This window comes from Heterocephalus glaber, unplaced genomic scaffold (genome assembly GCF_053883595.1).
Source record: "Heterocephalus glaber isolate CG9 unplaced genomic scaffold, H.glaber_assembly_v1.0 deba00001479, whole genome shotgun sequence".
Classification (NCBI taxonomy): Eukaryota; Metazoa; Chordata; class Mammalia; order Rodentia; family Bathyergidae; genus Heterocephalus; species Heterocephalus glaber.
This window is the reverse complement of record NW_028258316.1, coordinates 14293633-14313628: the sequence shown is the minus strand read 5'-3', so window position 1 is coordinate 14313628 and position 19996 is coordinate 14293633. Positions and strand designations below refer to the sequence as shown.

The following is a 19996-nucleotide window of genomic DNA, read 5'->3' as shown; positions in this document are numbered from 1 at the left end:
AGAGGGACCTCTTAGGGGTCAAAGGTCACCAATGGTTGGTGTCCCAGTGTGGCGCGGTTTGGGACTCTGCGAAGTTGGTCACGGAGCTGATTTTCCGGCTTGGTAAAGGACACCGAGGATGAACCTTCACCAGATGTTCAGCAAGCGGAGCGGAGAGGATGAGGACTCATTGGCAGGCACACGGCCTTCCGGGCCCCCAACCGGGCTCCCGGCGGCGGGGAGAGCGGCACTCGTGAGGCCACCCAGGCGGAGCTAGGGAAGCGGGATGAAGGCGTGAGTAGTATGGAGCTGGGGCGCCTCTTTGTCGTCGATGAGTCAACCGTACACCCAATTAAAAAAACCTCAGAGGGCCACTGGCCAGCGTGGAGAATGTTCACTCATCTGCTCCAAGTTGCTGGGCATTCTTGTGATGTAAACATCGAGAAGATGGAGAGTCCGTTAACTTTTGGAGTGGAGAACAGTCCATCGAGGGTTATAGCCTCGGACTCAAAGGCCATTTGCAACATGCTAACCGCAGCTGTCAGCGTCTGATGGGAATCTGTGGTCAGGGCCAGCTAGGTAAGTTTCATACGAGCCAGGGATCGCGTGAGAAGTTTAAAAATCACTGTCTGCCAGACAAAAGGTTGAGCGGCGCAGGAAGAACCTTTTTTATGTTGAGTTGGCACCCATGTATTGCAAGCAATTGGAAAGACCAGAGATTGAAGCTGTATTCCTGAACGGTTCTCAGTGTCAAGGCAATGAGCCTATTTTGGAAATGCGTGTCTTCCCATAATTTTAAGGAAATAGGCAAAAGTCTGGAAAGTGTAGTGGAAACTAAAGACAGAATTTTTCTTTTTTCTCTCTCTCTTATGCCAGTGCCTCAGGTGACAAAGCCGTTACTGTTTTACAAAGTCCTTAGTCCCACTTGTGTTGGAAAAAGATAACTTCCTGTATTCTGGTGATCACAGCACAGAGTATCCATAACCACTGCCCTCTCTTTTTGATTTACAGGTTTTTTTATATATATACTTGGTACTGGAGATCAGTCCAGGCCCTCACACATGCTAGGCAGGTGATCTGTCACTTAGCTACATCCTCAGTAGCCCCCTCACCTTTTAAATGTTTGAGATGGTCCAGTTGTTCAATCTGATCTCCAACTAGTGAGCCTCAGCCTCCTGAGTAATTGGAATTACAGGCATGCAGCACCTTGCCAGCTTGAATTGGTTTCTTAATTGACCATGAAGCTCAAAGTTAATTTAGCGGGGAAAAATAAAGCTTGGATTCAGTGTTGCTAATTGTAGACAAAAGTCTGGGTCACCTGGCTAGTGGTGACAAACCTGGTGGGCTGTTTATCATTGAGAGCTCTAAAAGGATTGCCATCATTGATAGGCTCACTATTCTTTGCTCACTGTAATGTTGTTATTAATAAAAGAGGTGATGGGTGATACAAAACCAGCCATTATTAATAAAGCTTCGTGGAAACTGGCAGAATGCTAGGAATGATTGTAGATGTTTCCCTAGAGTTGAAGTTGAAAAAAAATCCAAGTCTGCAAAATGGAAGGATTATAAATTCATTGATATCAAGGAAAATGAAATTAATGAGCTACTCAAGTTTGAATCGTTGGCAATAATGGAGAGAGTGTATATCCACAGATGAGGAAGAACACCAGTCCTTACTACCAGAGGTGAAGGAAAAGTCAGGAAATTGAATGCTGCCATGCTTCAAACCTCATTGATGCTGCAGTTGTCATGGATCCTTTTCCTGGATTGAAGTGTGTCTTTTCAAAAAGACTTTAGTAATTTTACTTTAGTAAAATTTCAATAAATTGCCCTAAAGGGGTGTAAAAGAACCTTCAAAATAAAGGAGTTGATAAAAGTAAGACAAATGAAATGGGTGAAGGAGATGGCTATAGTATCAATCTGGAAGGAACTCAGTCTGAGGCTGAATCAGAATCCCGTAAGAAGGTGGAGAGGAAGGAGAAAAGGTGGAGAGTAAAAGCTTCCAGAAGAGCCTGGATGCTCAGGCAGCAGCACCAAAACTCTTGAAATGTTTGAAGAAACTGCCAAAGCCATAAATGCAGAATTGGACTTTTGGAGTCTCACCTTAGAATGGAATCTAAAGAGAAAAGAGGTGTCTGAGTTGAAGGATGAAGACGATCCAGAGGTTGCACCTTCCAAATAACAGTTCATCTTTTGGCATCCTCTTGTTACCTCAATATCACTGTCATCGCTCCATCATTCTTACAATCAACCACCACACATCTCGTAATATTTATTCATTCAACAAACAGAATAAACTATGCAGGGTCCTGTGCTAAAGATCATCTCAGGAAATCTGAGGATCTGAGGTAAATAGTCATTACACAGTACTTACTAATGTAATAGGTACGAAAGATCATGGTTCTGGTTTATTTTAGTGGGCTTAAAATATAAAGATTTTAAGGCCATTAAGCTTCATTTTCTCTAACTTTTTTTATAGATAAGAAAATTTTCAATCATAAATAGAAATTGGTAGTTGATACTACTTGCTCTTGAAATGGTGTTGTCTTAGCTGTTATGAGACTCTCAACATTAATCTCTGTTAATCCTGAGTTCATACCTATAAAGGAAATATTAGCCCTTCCTTTACCAAAAAGCTCCAACACTCAGAGTTTAAGTGTGCTTGAGTCTGCACACCTAACAGTGTAAACAACAGAATTAGGACTCCAGCCGATTAACTGCTTTGTCAGACGCTTTGGCCCAAAGTACATAAGGCCTTCAGAAATTTGTAGTGTAAAGGAGTGAAACAGACAAATGAGCAGGTAATTATGTAAAGGAGGGAGGCTGTGAACAGACACTTTGCAAGGCAGATTGGTTAAAATCCACCAAGTTTGTTTTATCCACCCGGTTTGAAACAATTTTTAATTGGTTTCCGGCATTTCCTCTTTTTTAAGACACTATATAAATAAAATTCATCTGTTCACATGTACAGTTCATTGAACTTTTAACACTTGTGTAACTGTCACCAGAACAATCAAGATAAAACAGCTCCCTTAACCTAATTTAGTATCCCTGTGCACTGTCTCATTTCCTGTGTCCAGAGTTGTCATCATTTTGTTGGGGTTTTTTTGAGATGAAATCTTGCTAACTTGCCCAGGCTGACCATAAACTATTGATCTTCCTGCCTGAGCCTCCCAAGTGCTGGGATTACAGGCATATGTCACTGTGCCCGGCAGAGTTTATCGTCATTTTGAAATTAGGATATTTCACTTTAAAAAGCTGGATTAAAAATGCAGAAGCCCAGGCAAAAGTATACACTGCATTCTCAGAGGACAATAGCTAGCCAGTGGCTTGTAGTTTTATTTGTTGGCAGTTCTGTGTAATATGTATTAAATGCTTCAGCCTAAGTGTGTGGAGTGTGCCTTAGAAGAGGACTGAGTTACCTTGAGGAAAGGCTACCAGTCCAGTGCAATTGGTCTGGAAAGAGGAATGAGTTCAGAAAAGTAGGAAGCAAGAGTGTTCTAAACCAAGGAGAATTAGAAGGGAGATCTTGGGAGGAAGGAGTAATATGTAAGACAGAGAGGTAGCCATATGTGTACTTCACATGGTTTTTTTGGTGGCTTGGGCCTCTTTAGAGAAGAGGTGAGTGTGTTCTTGTTTGTGTGCTGTGGTTTCTGACGATTTTGTATTCTAAGAAAAGTTTGTCCTTTTATCTGTACATCTCTGGGGCTTTCTTTTTTTTTGCATGTGTGTGTTTAGAGAGGAAGAGAAAATAGCATGTATTTTTGCAAGATTTGCCAGTCAGTACTGAGCTTAGTTTCTAAGTTTCAAAGAAGGGGTGTGTGCAGTGAAAATAGACCCGCCCCCCCCCCCCCCCCAGTTGTGTCTGGCCAGTCTGGCTGGAGAAGGGCGGTGCTGAGGGGTTTGTCAGCACTAGGCGTGGTGGGAGAGAGCCCTTAAGGTCCTGTGTACCCGCCCTCAGGCAGGCACTCTCCCTGAGGCTGTAATTCACTGCCACTGCCTTGTGCTAAATCACCTGCAACGCCATGGACAGGCTGGGATCACAGTGCCCTCTGCCAGGCTACCCTCGGCCTTCTGTCCTTACATGCCTCTTGGTGAGTGCCCTAATCAACAATGCTTTGAACCTCCTCACCCTTAAACCTGAGGACTGAGGGAGAAGGAATGAAGGGAAGAAGACATTTATTTCCCTTAACAGCTCTTGGGGTTCTGAGCAGGGGGTGGGCAGGTAGGAGGTGAATTGTAAGACCCTTGGAAGCACTACTCCGTGTGGAACTGGTCGGTGGTTCTCAAGGTTACCAGAATAACTGTACTCCCTTTGTGGGAACAGGTGACTGGGCTCTCATTCCTAGAGTGGGGGAAGGGAAGGAGTATCTGCTGCAGAAATTGCACCTAAGCAGTTCCTGTTGCAGTTACCATCTCATTTCTCTGTAATTTTCTGGGAGCTGTTTCTCATCTCTGAAATATCTTAAAATGTTGATCTTGAAAGTGAGATTAGAGTAACTCCAGTGGTGGTGGGATCAGGGGAGAGAGTTGTAGGAAAGTCAGAAGTCCAGGCTCTAGCCCAGTTCTGCTGCTCACTTTTGGAATGATTGCTTCTCTTCTCGTCATTATTTCCTCGTCTGTGAAAAGTGGTACAGATCAGTGGCTCTTTACTTTTGGGGACTATAAATCTCTTTTTTTTTTTTTTTTTGAAAGTTCTGAATTTGTACCCCAGGAAAATGTTGCATTTGATTTTAGAGTATTTATAGATTTCTTAAGACTAGGGAGATTACCAGTTTAGTGCCACTGGATTAGGTAATATGTGAGGCCCCTTTTGCCTTGTCGCAGACTTTAAAGTCAACCATAACTTCCTAAAAGTTATATACATACTCTAGGACCAAAAAAGGAGAAAAGTCAGATGAAAGAGGAAATAAGTGAAAGTAGCCCGATGTGGTGACACATACCTATAATTCCAACATTGGGAGGCTGAGGCAGAAGGATTGCGTGTTCAAGCCCAACCTGGGCAACTTAGTGACTTAGCAAGACCCTGCCTCAAAATAAGAAGTGGGCTAGGATACAGCTTAGTGCAAAGGCCCTGAGTTCAATCTGCAGTATCCCCCCCACAAACAAGGAAATAACTGAAGAATACATAAAATATGTAAGAATGTGTAATTAGAGAAAGTGTATAGTAAAAGACATAAATAAGAAAAGGTATAAAGGATATAAATATGAAGCCTTATACAGGCTTTTAAAAAGTAGTGGTAAATGTTTTCTCGTTATAGTAAATGTTTCTGTTCAGAAACATTGTGACATATACTTGAGAAATGGTTGTGGACCACATTTTCGTTCTGCCTGTGAGCCAACCATCCTGTGATGAGTGCTTCTTTCAGTTAGAGTTGTGCTGGAAGCCTACTTGGAGTCACGTAGGTTGATACCTTACAGTGTTCTTGGATGTCCAATTTTCTTAGCCTTATGTCACAAGGATATTTAGTCATAGTAACAGCATTTTATGCGTGTACTAGTCTACAAGTATTGAAAACCTGCTGTGGGCCAAGAACTTCTGGGGACACAGTGGACAAAGCATAACCCCCTCCCTTACTGACTTAGTGTTCACAAATTGCTTTTCCTATCTTGTTTGAACCCCTGGCAACTTTAAGTTAGGCAGCACAAATGTTATAATCTCCAGTTCTAGATAAGATTTGTAGAAGAAAGAAGAAGTAACTTGTCAAGAGGTCACAGGCAGTACTGGCACCAGGATTTAAATCGTGCACTCTAGTGCTTTTATTTTTTTCCCAATAGTCAAACTGAGGTGTCATTAAAGGAAAACCAGTAATTTTCCTTGAAAAGTCCTATTCTTTCTTCTTGCATGGTCACTGGTGTACTTGAGAGCACTGGTATAGACTGTTGAACTAGAAGCAGTGCTGGAGGTAGTAGGAGGAAATGGAAACCCAACCCACACAGGCCTGTAGTCAAACTGAAGCTAAAGACATAAATATGCTACTCAGAACCTGCCAAGAAGTAGGAGGCAGGACCCAGGCGATAGTGTAAAACGAGGTGGAGGACAGAAGTTCATTTGAGTGAAGCATGAGCCCTGGACTGGGAGACAGGAGAAGCAGCTTTTGTTCATAGTGGCTGAGTCACAGCCTGCCTCCTTTCAGGTTGGCCCTCTCCCTGTTAATGTCTCCATTATTTCTCCCAAGTAGGGAACCCTGGAATGGAAGAGGGCTCTAGTCTTTTTCATTTCTTCTTATTTTAAGTGTTTGTCATTAAAATAAAAAGAGAAATTTTATCTCAAAATATCTTCTCTCACATGGTTATTGCTCCCTTGGATCAAGATCTTAATGCTTTTTTCCTGGGTCATTGAAGTGGCTAAATAAGCTGCCTTCTGGTCTCCTCATTGCCGGCCCTTTTTGTTAACTCTCCTTGGCTTGACCATATTGTTGCTTTCCTACTTATAAACTTCTAAAAGCACCCCCCCCCGTCACTTGAGTATAAACCCCCAGATTCCTTGGTTTGATCCATTTCTGTTTAATTCTAGTAAGCACTTCTTTTTTTTTTTTTTTTTTGATATGAGAGATTGAACTCAGGACTTTGCACTTGTGAAGCAAGGAGGTGGCGGCACCACTGAGCTAAATCCCCAACCCTACTTCTTCCTGATCTCTTCGTACTCAACCTACACACCGAGGGCCATATAGACTAGATATTTCATCTGTCCTTCATACCTCCTGAGTTTGCATATGTAGTCACTTGCTTAGAGTGGCCCCTTCTCTTGTAATCCTTTTTTTAAACATAAGATCTTGCTGTGTAGCCAGGCTGGCCTCAAACTTGTGATCCTCCTGCCTCAACCTCTTGAGAGCTGGGATCATGGCCATGGACCACCACCCTGGTTAAATTCTTATTATTTTAGATCCAGCTCAACTGAGATCTTTGTTCCTGACATACATTATACCTTCTCTTCAAAGCCTTTTTCTGCTCTCTCCTGTAGAACCTTCCTGTTGGTTGTCCTCACTCTCTGTTACATTGGTGCAGGTTGCATTGTTTTAGGATTGGTCTGTTTGCATACCTATGTTTAGCAATAGGCTCTACATAGCAGCAGGTAGATACAGATGATTGCACAAGAAATTACTTCCCCAAACATCAGCAGATGTAAGAGCTTATTGTTCATTATAATCTCCACAGGATGACAGCAGTTTAGTGAATGCTAGTTAGTATTACCTGCAACAGAAATTTTGTACAATGAAAATGGTTATGAAGTCATCCAGACTCAAGTCTAAATCCTGGTTTCACCAATTAAAGCTCTGATTTTAAGCATTTAAAAAAAAAATTTGTGAGCCTCCATTTTTTTGTTTCTCATGTAAAAAATTGTAAAGGAAAATATCTAGGCATGAAAACATTGCTTACGCACTACAGCTCAGTGCACATCTCAGGGATTATTTTGTGGACAGGGTAAGGGGATGAAAAGATTATCTAAAAAAAAAAAAAAAAAAAAGAAAGATTATCTCAGCCTCGGTTCCAGTCTGCTTGAGCTGGGAGTTGTTGACCTGTGCTTTTCTTTTCCACCACATAGATCCTGCCAGCTGCTTTTCTGACGTACCCCATGCTCAGGACCCTTAGCCTGCAGCTCCACTCAGCCATCACTGGCACCTACGTCTCTGGTGCTCACTCCGTCGTCTTCATCAACTGTCCCAACGAGCAAATTGCCAGAGACATTGCCAGGTACAGTGTAGGAGCAAAAGTGCTGCTCCAGATGTCCTGGGAGCTACCCGGATGCTCCAGAAAGGCCACTTTGGGGCTCCTTGCTTCTGACAACCCTGTCTGTCCAAGGGTGGAGTCCAGGCTCTGCTTGGGGGGGTAGGAAAAACTCAGCTGAATGATTCCCCAAATGACCCTACTGCCAGGCCTGAAAATGCTGACTGGTGCATGGAGCATAAAAGGGAGGGATGTGAGACCTACAGAGATATGTGGCTTGTTCAAGGTGTTAAGTAAGAGAACAGTAGAACCCTGCAAGTTGACAGTTTACGTCGCCTAGTTGCTGGCCCAGGTCTCTTCCTGGAGACATTCTCTTACTCTGTCCTACATGTGCTCTTTATGAGGAGGAGGCCATTCCAAGTAGTGAGTAGTTTCTGGAATCAGGTATGGTTATGCTGGAAAGAGCCTTGATTTGGGATTAGGCCAGTTTTGGCTCTGCCACTTATTATGGATAGACCTTGAGGGGCCTTTGGGCAAGTTGCTTTGCTTTATCTTCCCTCCCCTCCCCTTCTTTCTCTATACAACGTGTACCTCAGTAAATGGAATGTAGTAGATGCCCAGTAAATGTTCGTTGTTTCTGAATTTCTCTTCTCTGTATAGATGTAACTTTTTTTCTTTTTGGTATTTGTTTGAGACAGGGTCTCACTGTGTAGTTTGAACTGGCCTCAAACTCGCTGCAATCCTCATGCTTCAGCCTCCTGAATGCTGGGATTACAAGTGTGCACTGCCTGCCATGTCTGGCTGTATAGATGTAGATCTGAAGAAGGTTAGTGGAGCTAGAAGATAGGGGATTTGGTCTTCCTTCTTTTCTTTTTGCTTTACAAATTAGCATTCTTTTTTTTTTTTTTATTAAATTCTTTTATTGGTACATTGTAGGTATACAACACAATTACATTTCTCATTGGGAATTGTACCTTTACATAATGCATCATGGTTCTTATTTTTTCCCCATTCCTAGCCCTCCCTTCATGCCCTCCACCCTTCCCTGTTTACAAAGACTTTATTTCCATTTTTTCCATTTCTCATCATTTTTCCTTTCCCTTCTTTCCTTTCCCCTGCCCCTCCCACTACCCCTACCCCTTTGGACCTTTTCTTCCTATTTTGCATTATCGATTATTCATTCTAATCATTGGTACATTTTAGGTATACAATATAATGACATTCATCATTGGAAATTTGCACCTTTACATAGTCTCTCTCGGTTCTTATTTTTCACCCTTGCCCAGCCCTCCCTTCAAGCCCTCCAGTCCTCCCTATTTACAAAGATTTTGTTCCTATTTTTCCATTTTCTCATATTAATCCCATTCCCTTCTATCCTTTCCCCTAGCCCTCCCACTTCCTTCCCCTTTGCCCCTTTTCTTCCTATTTCACATGACCTATTATACATTTAGTCCTTATTTACACTTTCAGTTTCTCACACCAGAAAAACTATTTGGTATTTACACATGTGTGTCCTATTTATTTCAATTAAGAGTATCGCCTCAATGTGCATCCACTTAGCTATAAATGTCTCTAATTTCTCATTTTTTATGGCTGAGTAGTACTCCACTTTATAAAAAAACCATATTTTCTTTATCCAGTCTCCAGTTGATGGGTATTTGGGCTGTTTCCAAGTTTTAGCTATTACAAACTGCGCTGCCATGAACATGGGTGCACATAAATCACTGTGGTATGATTCTTTTAATTCTTTGGGGAAGATCCCCAGCAGTGGAATAGCAGGGTCAAATGGGACTTCCAGTCCTAGTTCTTTGAGGTATCTCCATACTGATTTCCACAGTGGTTGCACCAGTCTACATTCCCACCAGCAGTGGTTATTGGTTGATTTCATGATAGCAGCCATTCTTTCTGGAGTGAAGTGGAATCTCAGCGTTGTTTTCATTTGAATCTCTCGAATGACCAGTGATGTTGAACGTTTTTTCATGTATTTATTTGGTATTTCTACTTCTTTGTGTGAGAAATGTCTGTTCATTTCAGATGCCCATTTTTGGATTGAGTCTTTAAATTTGGGAGGTCTGATCTTTTTAAGTTCTTTATAGATTCGAGATAGTAGACCTTTGTCTGAGGAAGATCAGGTGAACATTTTTTCCCACATTGTGGGTTGTCTCTTCACACTGTTGGTGGTTTCTCTTGCTGTGCAGAAGCTTTTTAATAAGAAGAGATCCCATTTGTTGATTGTTTGTGCTAGTTCACGGGCAACTGAGGTTTTGTTCATAAAATCTTTTCCTACACTGATGTCTTCAAGGGGTCTACCTAACCTCTCTTCCAACTGCTTCAGAGTTTCTATTTTAATATTTAGATCTTTAATCCATTTTGATTTTAGTTTAGTGCATGGTGAGAGATATAGGTCTAGTTTTAATCTTTGTCAAGTTGAAGCCCAATTTTTCCAGCACCATTTATTAAAGAGGCTGTCTTTCCTCCAGTGAGGGTGTTTGGCTCCTTTGTCAAAGATGACATGGCTGAGTGTGTGTGGCGTTGTTTCTGCATCTTCTAATCTGTTCCACTGGTTCTCAGGTCTGTTTCTTTGCCGGTACCATGCTGTTTTTATCACAGTAGCTTTGTAGTATAGTTGCAGGTTGGGGATTGTGATACCCCCTGCCATGTCTCTGTTACCTAGAATTGCTTTTGCTATTCTGGGTCTCTTCTTGCTCCAAATGAATTTTTGGATTGTTTTCTCGAGGTCTATCAAATATGCTGCTAGGATCTCAATTGGAATTGCATTAAATCTATACAGCAGTTTTGGAAGTATGGCCATTTTCACTATATTAATCCTTCCTACCCAGGAGCAGGGGATGTCTGTCCATTTTCTGATATCATCTTCAATCTCTCTTTTCAGAATGCCATAGTTTTCAGAGAAGAGGTCTTTGATTTCTTTCATTAGGATGATTCCTAGGTATTTCAGTTTTTTGGATGCTATTGTGAAAGGAATTATTTGCCCTATTTCTCTCTCAGTGAGTCGGTCATTGGTGTAGAGGAATGCTATTGATTTTTGTGTGTTAACCTTGTAACCAGCTACTTGACTGAATGTGGTTATTAAGTCTAGAAGACTTTTGGTGGAGTTCTTGGGGTCTTCTATGTAGAGTATCATGTCATCTGCAAATAATGACAATTTGACTTCTTCATTTCCTATCTTTATTCCTTTTATTTCTTTCTCTTGTCTAATTGCCGTGGCTAATGTTTCCAGAACTATATTGAACAAGAGTGGTGATAGTGGACATCCTTGTCTTGTTCCTGATTTGAGTGTGAAGGATTTCAGTGTTTGACCATTTAGTATGATGTTGGCTGTTGGTTTTTCATAGATGGCTTCTATCAGTTTGAGGTAGAGACCATCTATTCCAATTTTTTGTAGGGTTTTTATCATAAATGCATGTTGGATTTTGTCAAGTGCTTTTTCTGCATCTATGGAGATAATCATATGGTTTTTGTCCTTGGCTCTATTGATATAGTGTATTACATTAATTGAGTTTCGTATATTGAACCATCCCTGCATCCCTGGGATGCATCCCACTTGATCAGGGTGTATGATCTTCTTGATGATCTTCTGCATTCTGTTTGCCGGTATCTTATTAAGGATTTTTGCATCTATGTTGATTAGTGAGATTGGCCTATAGTTCTCTTTCTCAGTTGGGTCTTTCTCTGCTTTGGGGATCAAGGTGATGCTTGCTTCCAAGAATGAATTTGGGAGTATTGCTTCCTTTTCAATTTCATTGAAGAGTTTAAACAGTAGTGGCAGTAGTTCCTCTCTAAATGTCTTGTAGAATTCAGCAGTGAAGCCATCAGGGCCCAGGCTTTTCTTAGTTGATAAGTTTTTAATTACATTTTCAATTTCATTGGTTGATATTGGGTTGTTCAGAATTTTTAGGTCTTCTTCGTTCAACTTTGGTAATTCATATGTTTCTAGGCATCTGTCCATTTCTTCTGTGTTGTCCATCTTATTGGCGTATAGGTTCTGGAAGTTGGTATTGATGATCCTCTGGATTTCTCCTGGGTCTGTTGTCATTTCACCCTTTTCATTCCTAATTGCATGGATTTGGGCCTTTTCTTTCCTTTTTCTGACAAGGTTGGCTAAAGGTTTGTCAATTTTGTTGATTCTTTTGAAGAACCAACCCTTGGCTTCATTGATTTTTTTGTATGGTTCTCTTAGTCTCCATTGCATTGATTTCTCCTCTGATCTTTATAATTTCCTCCCTTGTATGAGCTTTGGGGTTGTCCTGTTCTTCTTTTTCTGGAAGCTTGAGGTTCAGCATCACGTTGTTTAATTGGGCTCGTTCTGTTTTCCTAATATGCGTATTCACGTCTATGAATTTCCCTCGTAAGACAGCTTTCATTGTGTCCCATAGATTCCGATATGTTGTATTGTCATTGTCATTTAATTGAAGGAACTGTCTCATTTCTTCTTTAATTTCTTCTGTGACCCATTGGTTATTCAGAAGTGTGTTGTTCAGTTTCCACATGTTTATGAAATTTTTTGAGTTTCTTTTGCTATGGATCTCCAATTTGATCGCACTATGGTCTGATAATATACAGGGGATAACTTCAATTCCTTTGCACTTACTTAAACATGTTCTGTGTGTGAGTATGTGGTTTATTTTGGAGAATGACCCATGTGCAGCTGAGAAGAATGTGTATTCTGATTTTGTGGGGTGGAAGACTCTGTAAACATCTGTTAAGTTCATTTGTTCAAGCGTTCGATTGAGTTCTAGTATTTCATTACTTATTTTTTGTCTAGTTGATCTATATATTTCTGACAGTGGGTTGTTGAGGTCCCCACTACAATTGTATTAGTGCATATATGACTTTTCATGTCCGTTAGTATTTGTTTTATATAGTTGGGTGCACTAGTGTTTGGTGCATAGATATTTATGATTGTCATCTCTTCCTCTTGGATTCTTCCTTTACAAGGATGTAGTGTTCTTCTTCGTCTCTCTTAATCAGTGTTGGTTTGAAATCTACTTGATCTGCCAAGAGGATAGCTACTCCTGCTTTTTTTCGGGTTCCTGTCGCATGCAGTATTGTTTTCCACCCTTTAACTTTCAGTCTATGAGTTTCCTTTTGAATGAAGTGTGTTTCTTGTATGCAGCATATTGTTGGATTTTGCTTCTTGACCCATTCTGCCAGTCTATTTCTTTTGATTGGTGAATTGAGACCATTAACGTTGATGGTTATAACTGAAACGTATTGACTTGTCATTGCCATGACTTTTTCTTTTTGTTGGGTTCACCCCCTTTACATTTAATTTCTTGTCATGCCAGATGGGTTCATTCTGCTTTGCTTCCTGGGGTTGTGATCCTCAATGTCTGTTCCTAGGCTATTGTGTAAAATTCTTTGGAGTGCTGGTTTGGTATTCACAAAGTTCCTAAGGTGCTCTTTGTCATGAAAGTGTCTTATTTCTCCATCCATTTTGAAAGATAGTTTTGCAGGGTACATCAATCTGGGTTGGAGGCTGTTTTCTTTTAGGGCTTGGAATATGTCACTCCAAGCTCTTCTTGCCTTGATGGTTTGTGTTGAGGAGTCTGCTGTGATTCTGATAGGCTTTCCTTTGTATGTGATTTGTTTCTTTTCTCTGACTGCGTGGAGAACTTTGTTCTTCTGTTGTGTTTCTGGAATCTTAACAATTATATGCCTGTGTGTAGATTTTTTTTGATCAAGGCTATTTGGAGTCCTATATGCCTCACTTATCTGTATGTCAAGCTCTTTTCCCCTGCTTTGGAAGTTTTCTGCCATTATTTCTGTGAAGAGGTTTTTTATGTCATCTGCACTCTCTCCTGTTTCTTCATTCAGCTCAATCAGTCTTATGTTATTCTTTTTTGCATCATCTAGCAGCTGCTGGATTGATTTCTCATGTTCCCTTATAATTTTGAAGCAATTTTTCTTTTCCTGGTCACTAATTGCAATCTTATCTTCTATATCTGAAATTCTGTCCTCACATTGGCTCATTCTGCTGTGTAGACTTTCAGTGGAGTTTTTCATGTCCTGGAAATCTATTTGCATCTGTTTTATGGATTCCATTTGTTTCTTATGTTGGGATTCCATCATGTTCCTGAGCTCCTCTCTAGATTTATTAATCATGTCTTGCACTAGGGGCACAATTTCTCCTGTTATCCAAGAAATTATTTCTGATTTCATTTTTTCCAGATCCCCTTTTGTTGCCAGTTCAGTGGGTCCAGGTGGTTGAGTATCAGTGTGTTCCATCTCATTTCCCTTTGGGGTTGCTGTAGGTGATCTGGAAGTCTGGTTTTGAGACTTATTTACATGTTTTCTCATTTTGAGTCGGGTGGGGGGCTGTTAGTGCCTGCACAGATTACCTCCTCTGAGCTGGGTGAGGTGGGACAGGGGCCGCGAGCAGCGTTAGGGATGTTGACCCAAAAGCCCTTTCCTGTGGGCTGGGAGCAGCCGGAGGGATGGTGACCGGGAAACCCCTTCCTCTGGACCAGGAGCAGTGGGATGGTGGCTCACAAGCCCCTTCCCCTGGGCCAGGAGCAGCGGGACAGAAGGTGGCCCAAAAGGCCTTTCCTGTGGGCTGGGAGCAGCGGGAGGGATGGTGACCGGGAAGCCCCTTCCTCTGGACCAGGAGCAGTGGGACGACGGCTCAGAAGCCCCTACCTCTGGGCCGGGAACAGTAGGACTCAGTACCTTGGTCTGGTGGTCTGGTGTCCTCTGCGTCTTTGTATCGTGGAATCAGGTGGCTGCCTGTCTGCAGCGGGGTGATTCGGTGTCTTCCACGTGACTCAGGACCTCGGTAGGGCGTGCACAGACCTGCCTGTCTGCAGCGGGCTGATTTGGCGTGTGTTCAGCGCGACAGGGGACCTCGGTAATGTGTGGGCAGACTTGCCTGTCTGCAATGGGCTGATTCAACGTGTTCTGTGCGACTCAGGACCTCGGTAGGGCGTGCACAGGCCTGTCTGTCTGCAGCGGGCTGATTCGGCGTGTGTTCCGCGCGACTGGGGACCTCGGTAGGGTGTGGTCAGACCTGCCTGTCTGCAGGGAGGTCCAACTTAGCATTCTTGAAGTTGATGGTATACTAACATTAATCCAGGGTCACAGTCACAGATGCCTGTAACTTAACAGAGTAAAGTCATCTGGGGTGTAACAGTGAAGGATGATGGTAGATGCTAACTCTCGATCTTCCAAAGTGTTAGGAGAATGGATCAGCGGGAACTGTTAACCTGAGAAGTGTATTTCCTGCTAGAGGCAGTAAGTAGCTGCTACTCAGCACTAGCTTAGCTAAATATGACCTGGTGTGACTGCAGGCTGTTGTAGATTTGTTATTTTGCAAGAAACTAATTAATCTGTATTTTTTGAGTGTGGAAAGCCTGATATTAAATATTGGTGACAAACTGCCATGAGGGCAAAAGCATGAATCTGGTCTGTGAGGCGCACTGGCCTGTTACTGCTGCAGTTTGTAGGGGCCTCAGCAGCTCTGCACTTTGCTTCCTGGAGCCTGAGCCCTCTGTGTGTGACTCATTGCTGGTCTTGAGTGGTTGTGTGCCTGCTTTAAAATTCAGTTCAGTAGGCCTGCCCCCATCTTTCCTTTTTTAAGGCCATAGGGGCTTTTTGTGTAATAATCACCCTGAGTTCTGTAATCTTTTCCCTGAAGACAAGTTGGTATATTCAGTCACTGAGGAGTTTACATTCCTAAAAGATTGGAAAGGGCTTGTGAGGCAATGGGGTTAGTTTTTCTAGATGTGTAATTTACTCCTCATGTTTGCATGCTGCCTTGGGAACCAACAGAATGTAATTTTTCAGTTGGTGAATGAGCAAGACTCACAGCAGTTGCTTAAAAAAGTTTGCGCCACATGTCTCTTCTTACAGTTGGGAATTTTCGAAAGGAGCAGTGATGGCGATAATGTCACATTAATATGGATCCTTAAATAGAATACTCTTTAGCCTGGGACTCAAGGGGCCAGAAAAGAGGTCAGTTCTCTTGGCAACAGCTGAGGGAAGGTGGGATCAGTGACCAGGCCTCAGATAAGGTTTGGCTGGGCCTATGACTTCAGAGAACAGAGACAAGGCTCTTTGGCTTTCTGAGACCTGAGAAAGGCTTGCCAGGGTTGCCTGACCCTGAGGGCTTGAAGTGAATGATTGGCTACACTTCCTTCCTTGCATGATGACTTGGTGTTATGATTTAGATTGGGAATGTACCCCGCAAAGGCTCATGGGTTTGGAGGTATTTTACCTTGTGAAAGGTGATTAGATTATGGAGATGCTACTGCTGACATGCTGTTACAAGGTAGGGCCAGGTGAAGGCAGGACACTGGGGCATGACCTGGAAGGGCATATCTCCCTCCTTGGCTCTTTCCTTCTCTCTCTCTGCTTCCTGGCCTCATGACATGAGCAGCTTTCCTCCACAGTAGCCCTTTCCACCATGCCATTTCTGGGTTGGGCCAGCTGACCATGAACTGAAACTTCTCAAACTGTGAGCGAAAATAAACCTCTCCTCCTTTAATTTGAGGGTGTCGTGTACTGTGTCCCAGTAAGGAGGAAAATGACTCAGACAATGATGCTCCTGTTTTTGTGACACTTGTTCAGATACATCTTACTGTGTTCACCTGTGTTCTGCACAGGAACAGAGAGACTATGAAACTGAAAGCTAGCTGGTGCTTTAAAGATCTGGCCAGGGATTTTAACTTGTGGTATATAAAAGTTTTTTTCTTAGAGGTCTGCAGAGGAAGTAATTCTGCACTTTAGGCTAAGACAGAAACCTTTAGAAAAATGAAAGGTGAAAAGATCCTGTGTTTGTCAAAACAAACAATGAGTATGATCTTGTTTTACTTTTGCTTAGAGTTGTATCCACTATCAGTGGTCACATGGATGTCCACAGATCCGAAGCACTGAGTGTCAGCCAGGTGCATTGGAGAGTTAAAGGTAGAGGTAGTATAATCAAAGGAGTTCTTGGTGGTGAGAAAGTTTGGAAACCACTGACTAAACCTGTTCTTTAGTACTGCAGGAGAGATTGAGAGGGGGAAGTGTCTCTCAGAATATATCCTCAAATACCTCTTTCAAGCAGGAGAGAAAGAACTTGCCTAAGGTCACACAGCTATCCTACTGCAGGGCTGGGAATGCAACCCAAGTCTTCCTTAGGTCCAGTGTTAATTAATTCCTGTATCCCAAGCAGAGTAGGTCTGTCCTTAAAACTGCCTAGCCACAGCTGCTTTCTTACTTCACACCCAGAAAAGGACTTAGCACTAGCTCTGTATTCAGGGATTCTGTGTGTGATGGTAATAGAATGTGCTAGTTTGAGGAACAGAGGTGATGAGGTGATGTCTCAGTCTGTTTTGGGTTGCTGTAACCAAATGGCACAAACTGGGTCATTTATAAATAATAAAGGTTTATTTACAGATCTGGAGGTTGTATCTTAGTTACTTCTCTGGTTGCTGAGACAAAATACCCAATACCCAAAGTTAAAGGAGGAACTGTGTTATTTGGCTCACAGTTTGTAGAGGTTTCAGTCCGTAGTCGGCTGGCTCCAAGGCAGGGTGGCATGGCAGAGGAGCATCGAAGAGGAGAAATGGTCCATGCCAAACAGGCAGGCGAGAGCACATTAGCTCTCTTTCTTACCCTTACATTTTATGCAGGGTACCTGCCTGGGTGTAGGATGGGTATAGCACTCACACCCTTAATCCTAGCCAGAATGATGCCAAACCAATCAGTAGACTGATGTAGTAATCACACACCCTTGATCCCAGCATGACACACTCTAGATCTAACCACCTCTGAAAAGCCCCCTATGACTGCATGAGGCTTTGAGGGCACATCTAGACACAGTTACAACACTAAGGAATCTAAAAGCATGATGTTGGAATCTGGTGAGGGGCTTCCTCCTGCATCATAACATAGTGGAGGACATCATGTAGCAAGCATGCTTGCTTGGTCTCTTTTCCTTTTCTTCTAAAGCCACTAATGCAGCCAGCTGTGGTGGCACATGCCTGTAACCTAGCAGTCTGGGAAGCTGATGCAGGAGGATTGCAAATTCGAGCCCAGTCTAAGCAATTTAGCAACTTAGCAAGACTCTGTCTTAAAAAAAATAATAAAATAAATGGGCTAGGCTGTAGCTCATTGCAAAGGCCCTGGGTTCAGTTCTCAGTAACACACACAGACACATATAGTCACTAATGCCATTTAGGCCACCTTCATGATCTAGAGGATTAGGTTTCCAACACATGAATTCTGGGGCATACTCAAACCGTAGCATTCTGCTTGGGGCCGCCAGTGTTTGTCACCTTCTCACATGCAAAGTATATCTTTCTATCCCAGTAGGCCCAGAATTTTAACTGGTTCCAGCACCAACTGAGAAGTACAAAGTCCACTGTCTCTTTCTTCTGAGTCAGATTTGAGAGACTCAAAACATGCCTGAAGTACATTTGCTCCAGCCAGGAGCCTTTGAAATCAGACAAGTCACCTGCTTCTGGGGTACAATAGTGAAACAAGCACAGGACAGACATGCTATTCCCAAAAGGAAAAATAGGCAAGAAGTAGGAATCAGTGGTGGCTTGTACTTGTAAGTCCAAAACCCAATAGGATGAGCAATAGTAAGTCTGAAGGTGCCAGAATATTCTTCCTTGATTCCATGTCTTCCTACTTGGATACAGAGGGGCCCAAGTTTCCCAGGGCCTGGGGCTGCCAGACCCCACAGCGTTGGTGGCTTCAGACCAGCGTCACCTCACTGGTTGGTGTCACATGAGAGTAGCTCCACAGTCCTGGGTCTCAGTTGCAGGCAGCCCCCATGATGCTAATAGGCATTGCATTAGTGAAGACTCTGCAGCAGCTTTGACCCTGCATTTCCTCTCCACTAATTACTTCCCAAAGGTCCCACCTACAAATACCATTAACATCCAACTTTCAGCACTAAGTCTCTAACAGTGAATTCTGGGGGACATACCCAAATCATACCATCATTGAGACCCTAAACAATTGTCTACTTAATTCATAGCAGCCAGGTCCCCCTTCCCTTCTCTTAGGACCCTGGGACTTCTCCTAGTGACTGCCTCCCTTGCCCTTTGTTTTAGGGCAGTACTGGAGAAGAAGCTGGCTGCCTCTGTGAACATCCTGCCCAAGGCTTCTTCACTGTGAGTTTTGCCATAGATGGCCAAGGGGGCGGAGTTGGGAGTTTAGGGTTGGGAAGGGCATGGAACTAATGGGGGAATTGTCAAAGAATAATTCAGAGGCATTTAATCAGTAGTTCATAGTTGATTTATAATCAGAGGTGACTAATCAGTTTATTTCACCCAAGAAAAGCAAAAATACACCATATATAAAGAAGGGAAGAAAAAGGTGATGTCATTCCTTTAACTGCTCACGTATCTGTAGCAATGGCTTCCAAATTTGGCTGTAATTTCCATTCCTGAACTCAAGCCTCAATTTATTCAGTTTACCTAAGGATGGGGCCCAGTTCTCTGAATCTATTTTTGCAGAGCTGTGGATCTAACCCAAGGCCTTGAGTATGCTAGGCAAGTGCTCTACCACTAAGCTACATTCCTAGCCCAGGTGTCTGAATTTTAAAAAAGTGGTACAGGATCTATATCAAGAAATCAACCAGTAACAAATGCTGGCGGGGTTGTGGGGAGAAAGGAACACTTCTCCATTGTTGGTAGGAGTGCAGACTGGTGCAACCACTGTGGAAATCCGTATGGAGATACCTCAAAGAACTAGGACTAGAGGTTCCATTTGACCCAGCTATTCCCCTACTGGGTATCTTCCCCAAAGAATTAAAAGAATCGTACCACAGCAATATATGTGCACCCATGTTCATAGCGGCACAGTTTGTAATAGCTAAAGCTTGGAAACAGCCCAAGTGCCCATCAACTGGAAACTGGATAAAGAAGATGTGGGTTTTTTAATAAAATGGAGTACTACTCAGCCATAAAGAACGAGAACCTAGAGACATTTATAGCTAAATGGATGCATATTGAGGCCATACTCTTAAGTGAAATAAATAGGACACACATGTGTAAATACTGAATAGTTCTTCTAGTGTGAGAAACTGAAAGTGTAAATAAGGATTAAAATGAATAACTGATAATTTGAAATAGGAAGAAAAGTTCCAAAGGGGTAGGGGAAGTGGGAGAGGAAGGGGAAAGGAAAGAAGGGAAAGGAAAAATTATGAGAAAGAAAAAAAATGGAAACAAAGTTATGTAAATAGGGAAGGGTGGAGGGGGTGAAGGGCGCACGGGTAATGGGGCAAAAATAAGAACTAAGATACATCATGTTCAGGTACAAGCACCCAGTGATAAATGTAAATGTATTGTACACCTAATATGTACCAATAAATATATAAATTTTAAAAAATAATAAA

At 42.4% G+C, this 19996-nt stretch overlaps 1 protein-coding gene across 4 annotated transcripts in view; it reads left to right on the top strand.

Moving 5' to 3' along the window:
* Positions 1-5: 5 nt before the first annotated feature.
* The window catches only part of LOC101712031 (protein CutA homolog), an 85273-nt gene continuing 65282 nt past the window's right edge, over positions 6-19996 (top strand). Inside the window, exons 1-3 of one of the 4 annotated variants that reach the window (XM_087182842.1) lie at positions 6-2327; positions 7526-7674; positions 18711-18770. In XM_087182842.1, coding sequence (XP_087038968.1) covers positions 7556-7674; positions 18711-18770 — 179 coding nt within the window. In that variant the 5' untranslated portion in view covers positions 6-2327; positions 7526-7555. Of the gene's footprint in view, positions 2328-3831; positions 4074-7525; positions 7675-18710; positions 18771-19996 lie in introns of those variants that run through there. The other 3 variants (XM_087182843.1, XM_087182841.1, XM_004849468.4) reach the window with 3 other exon arrangements.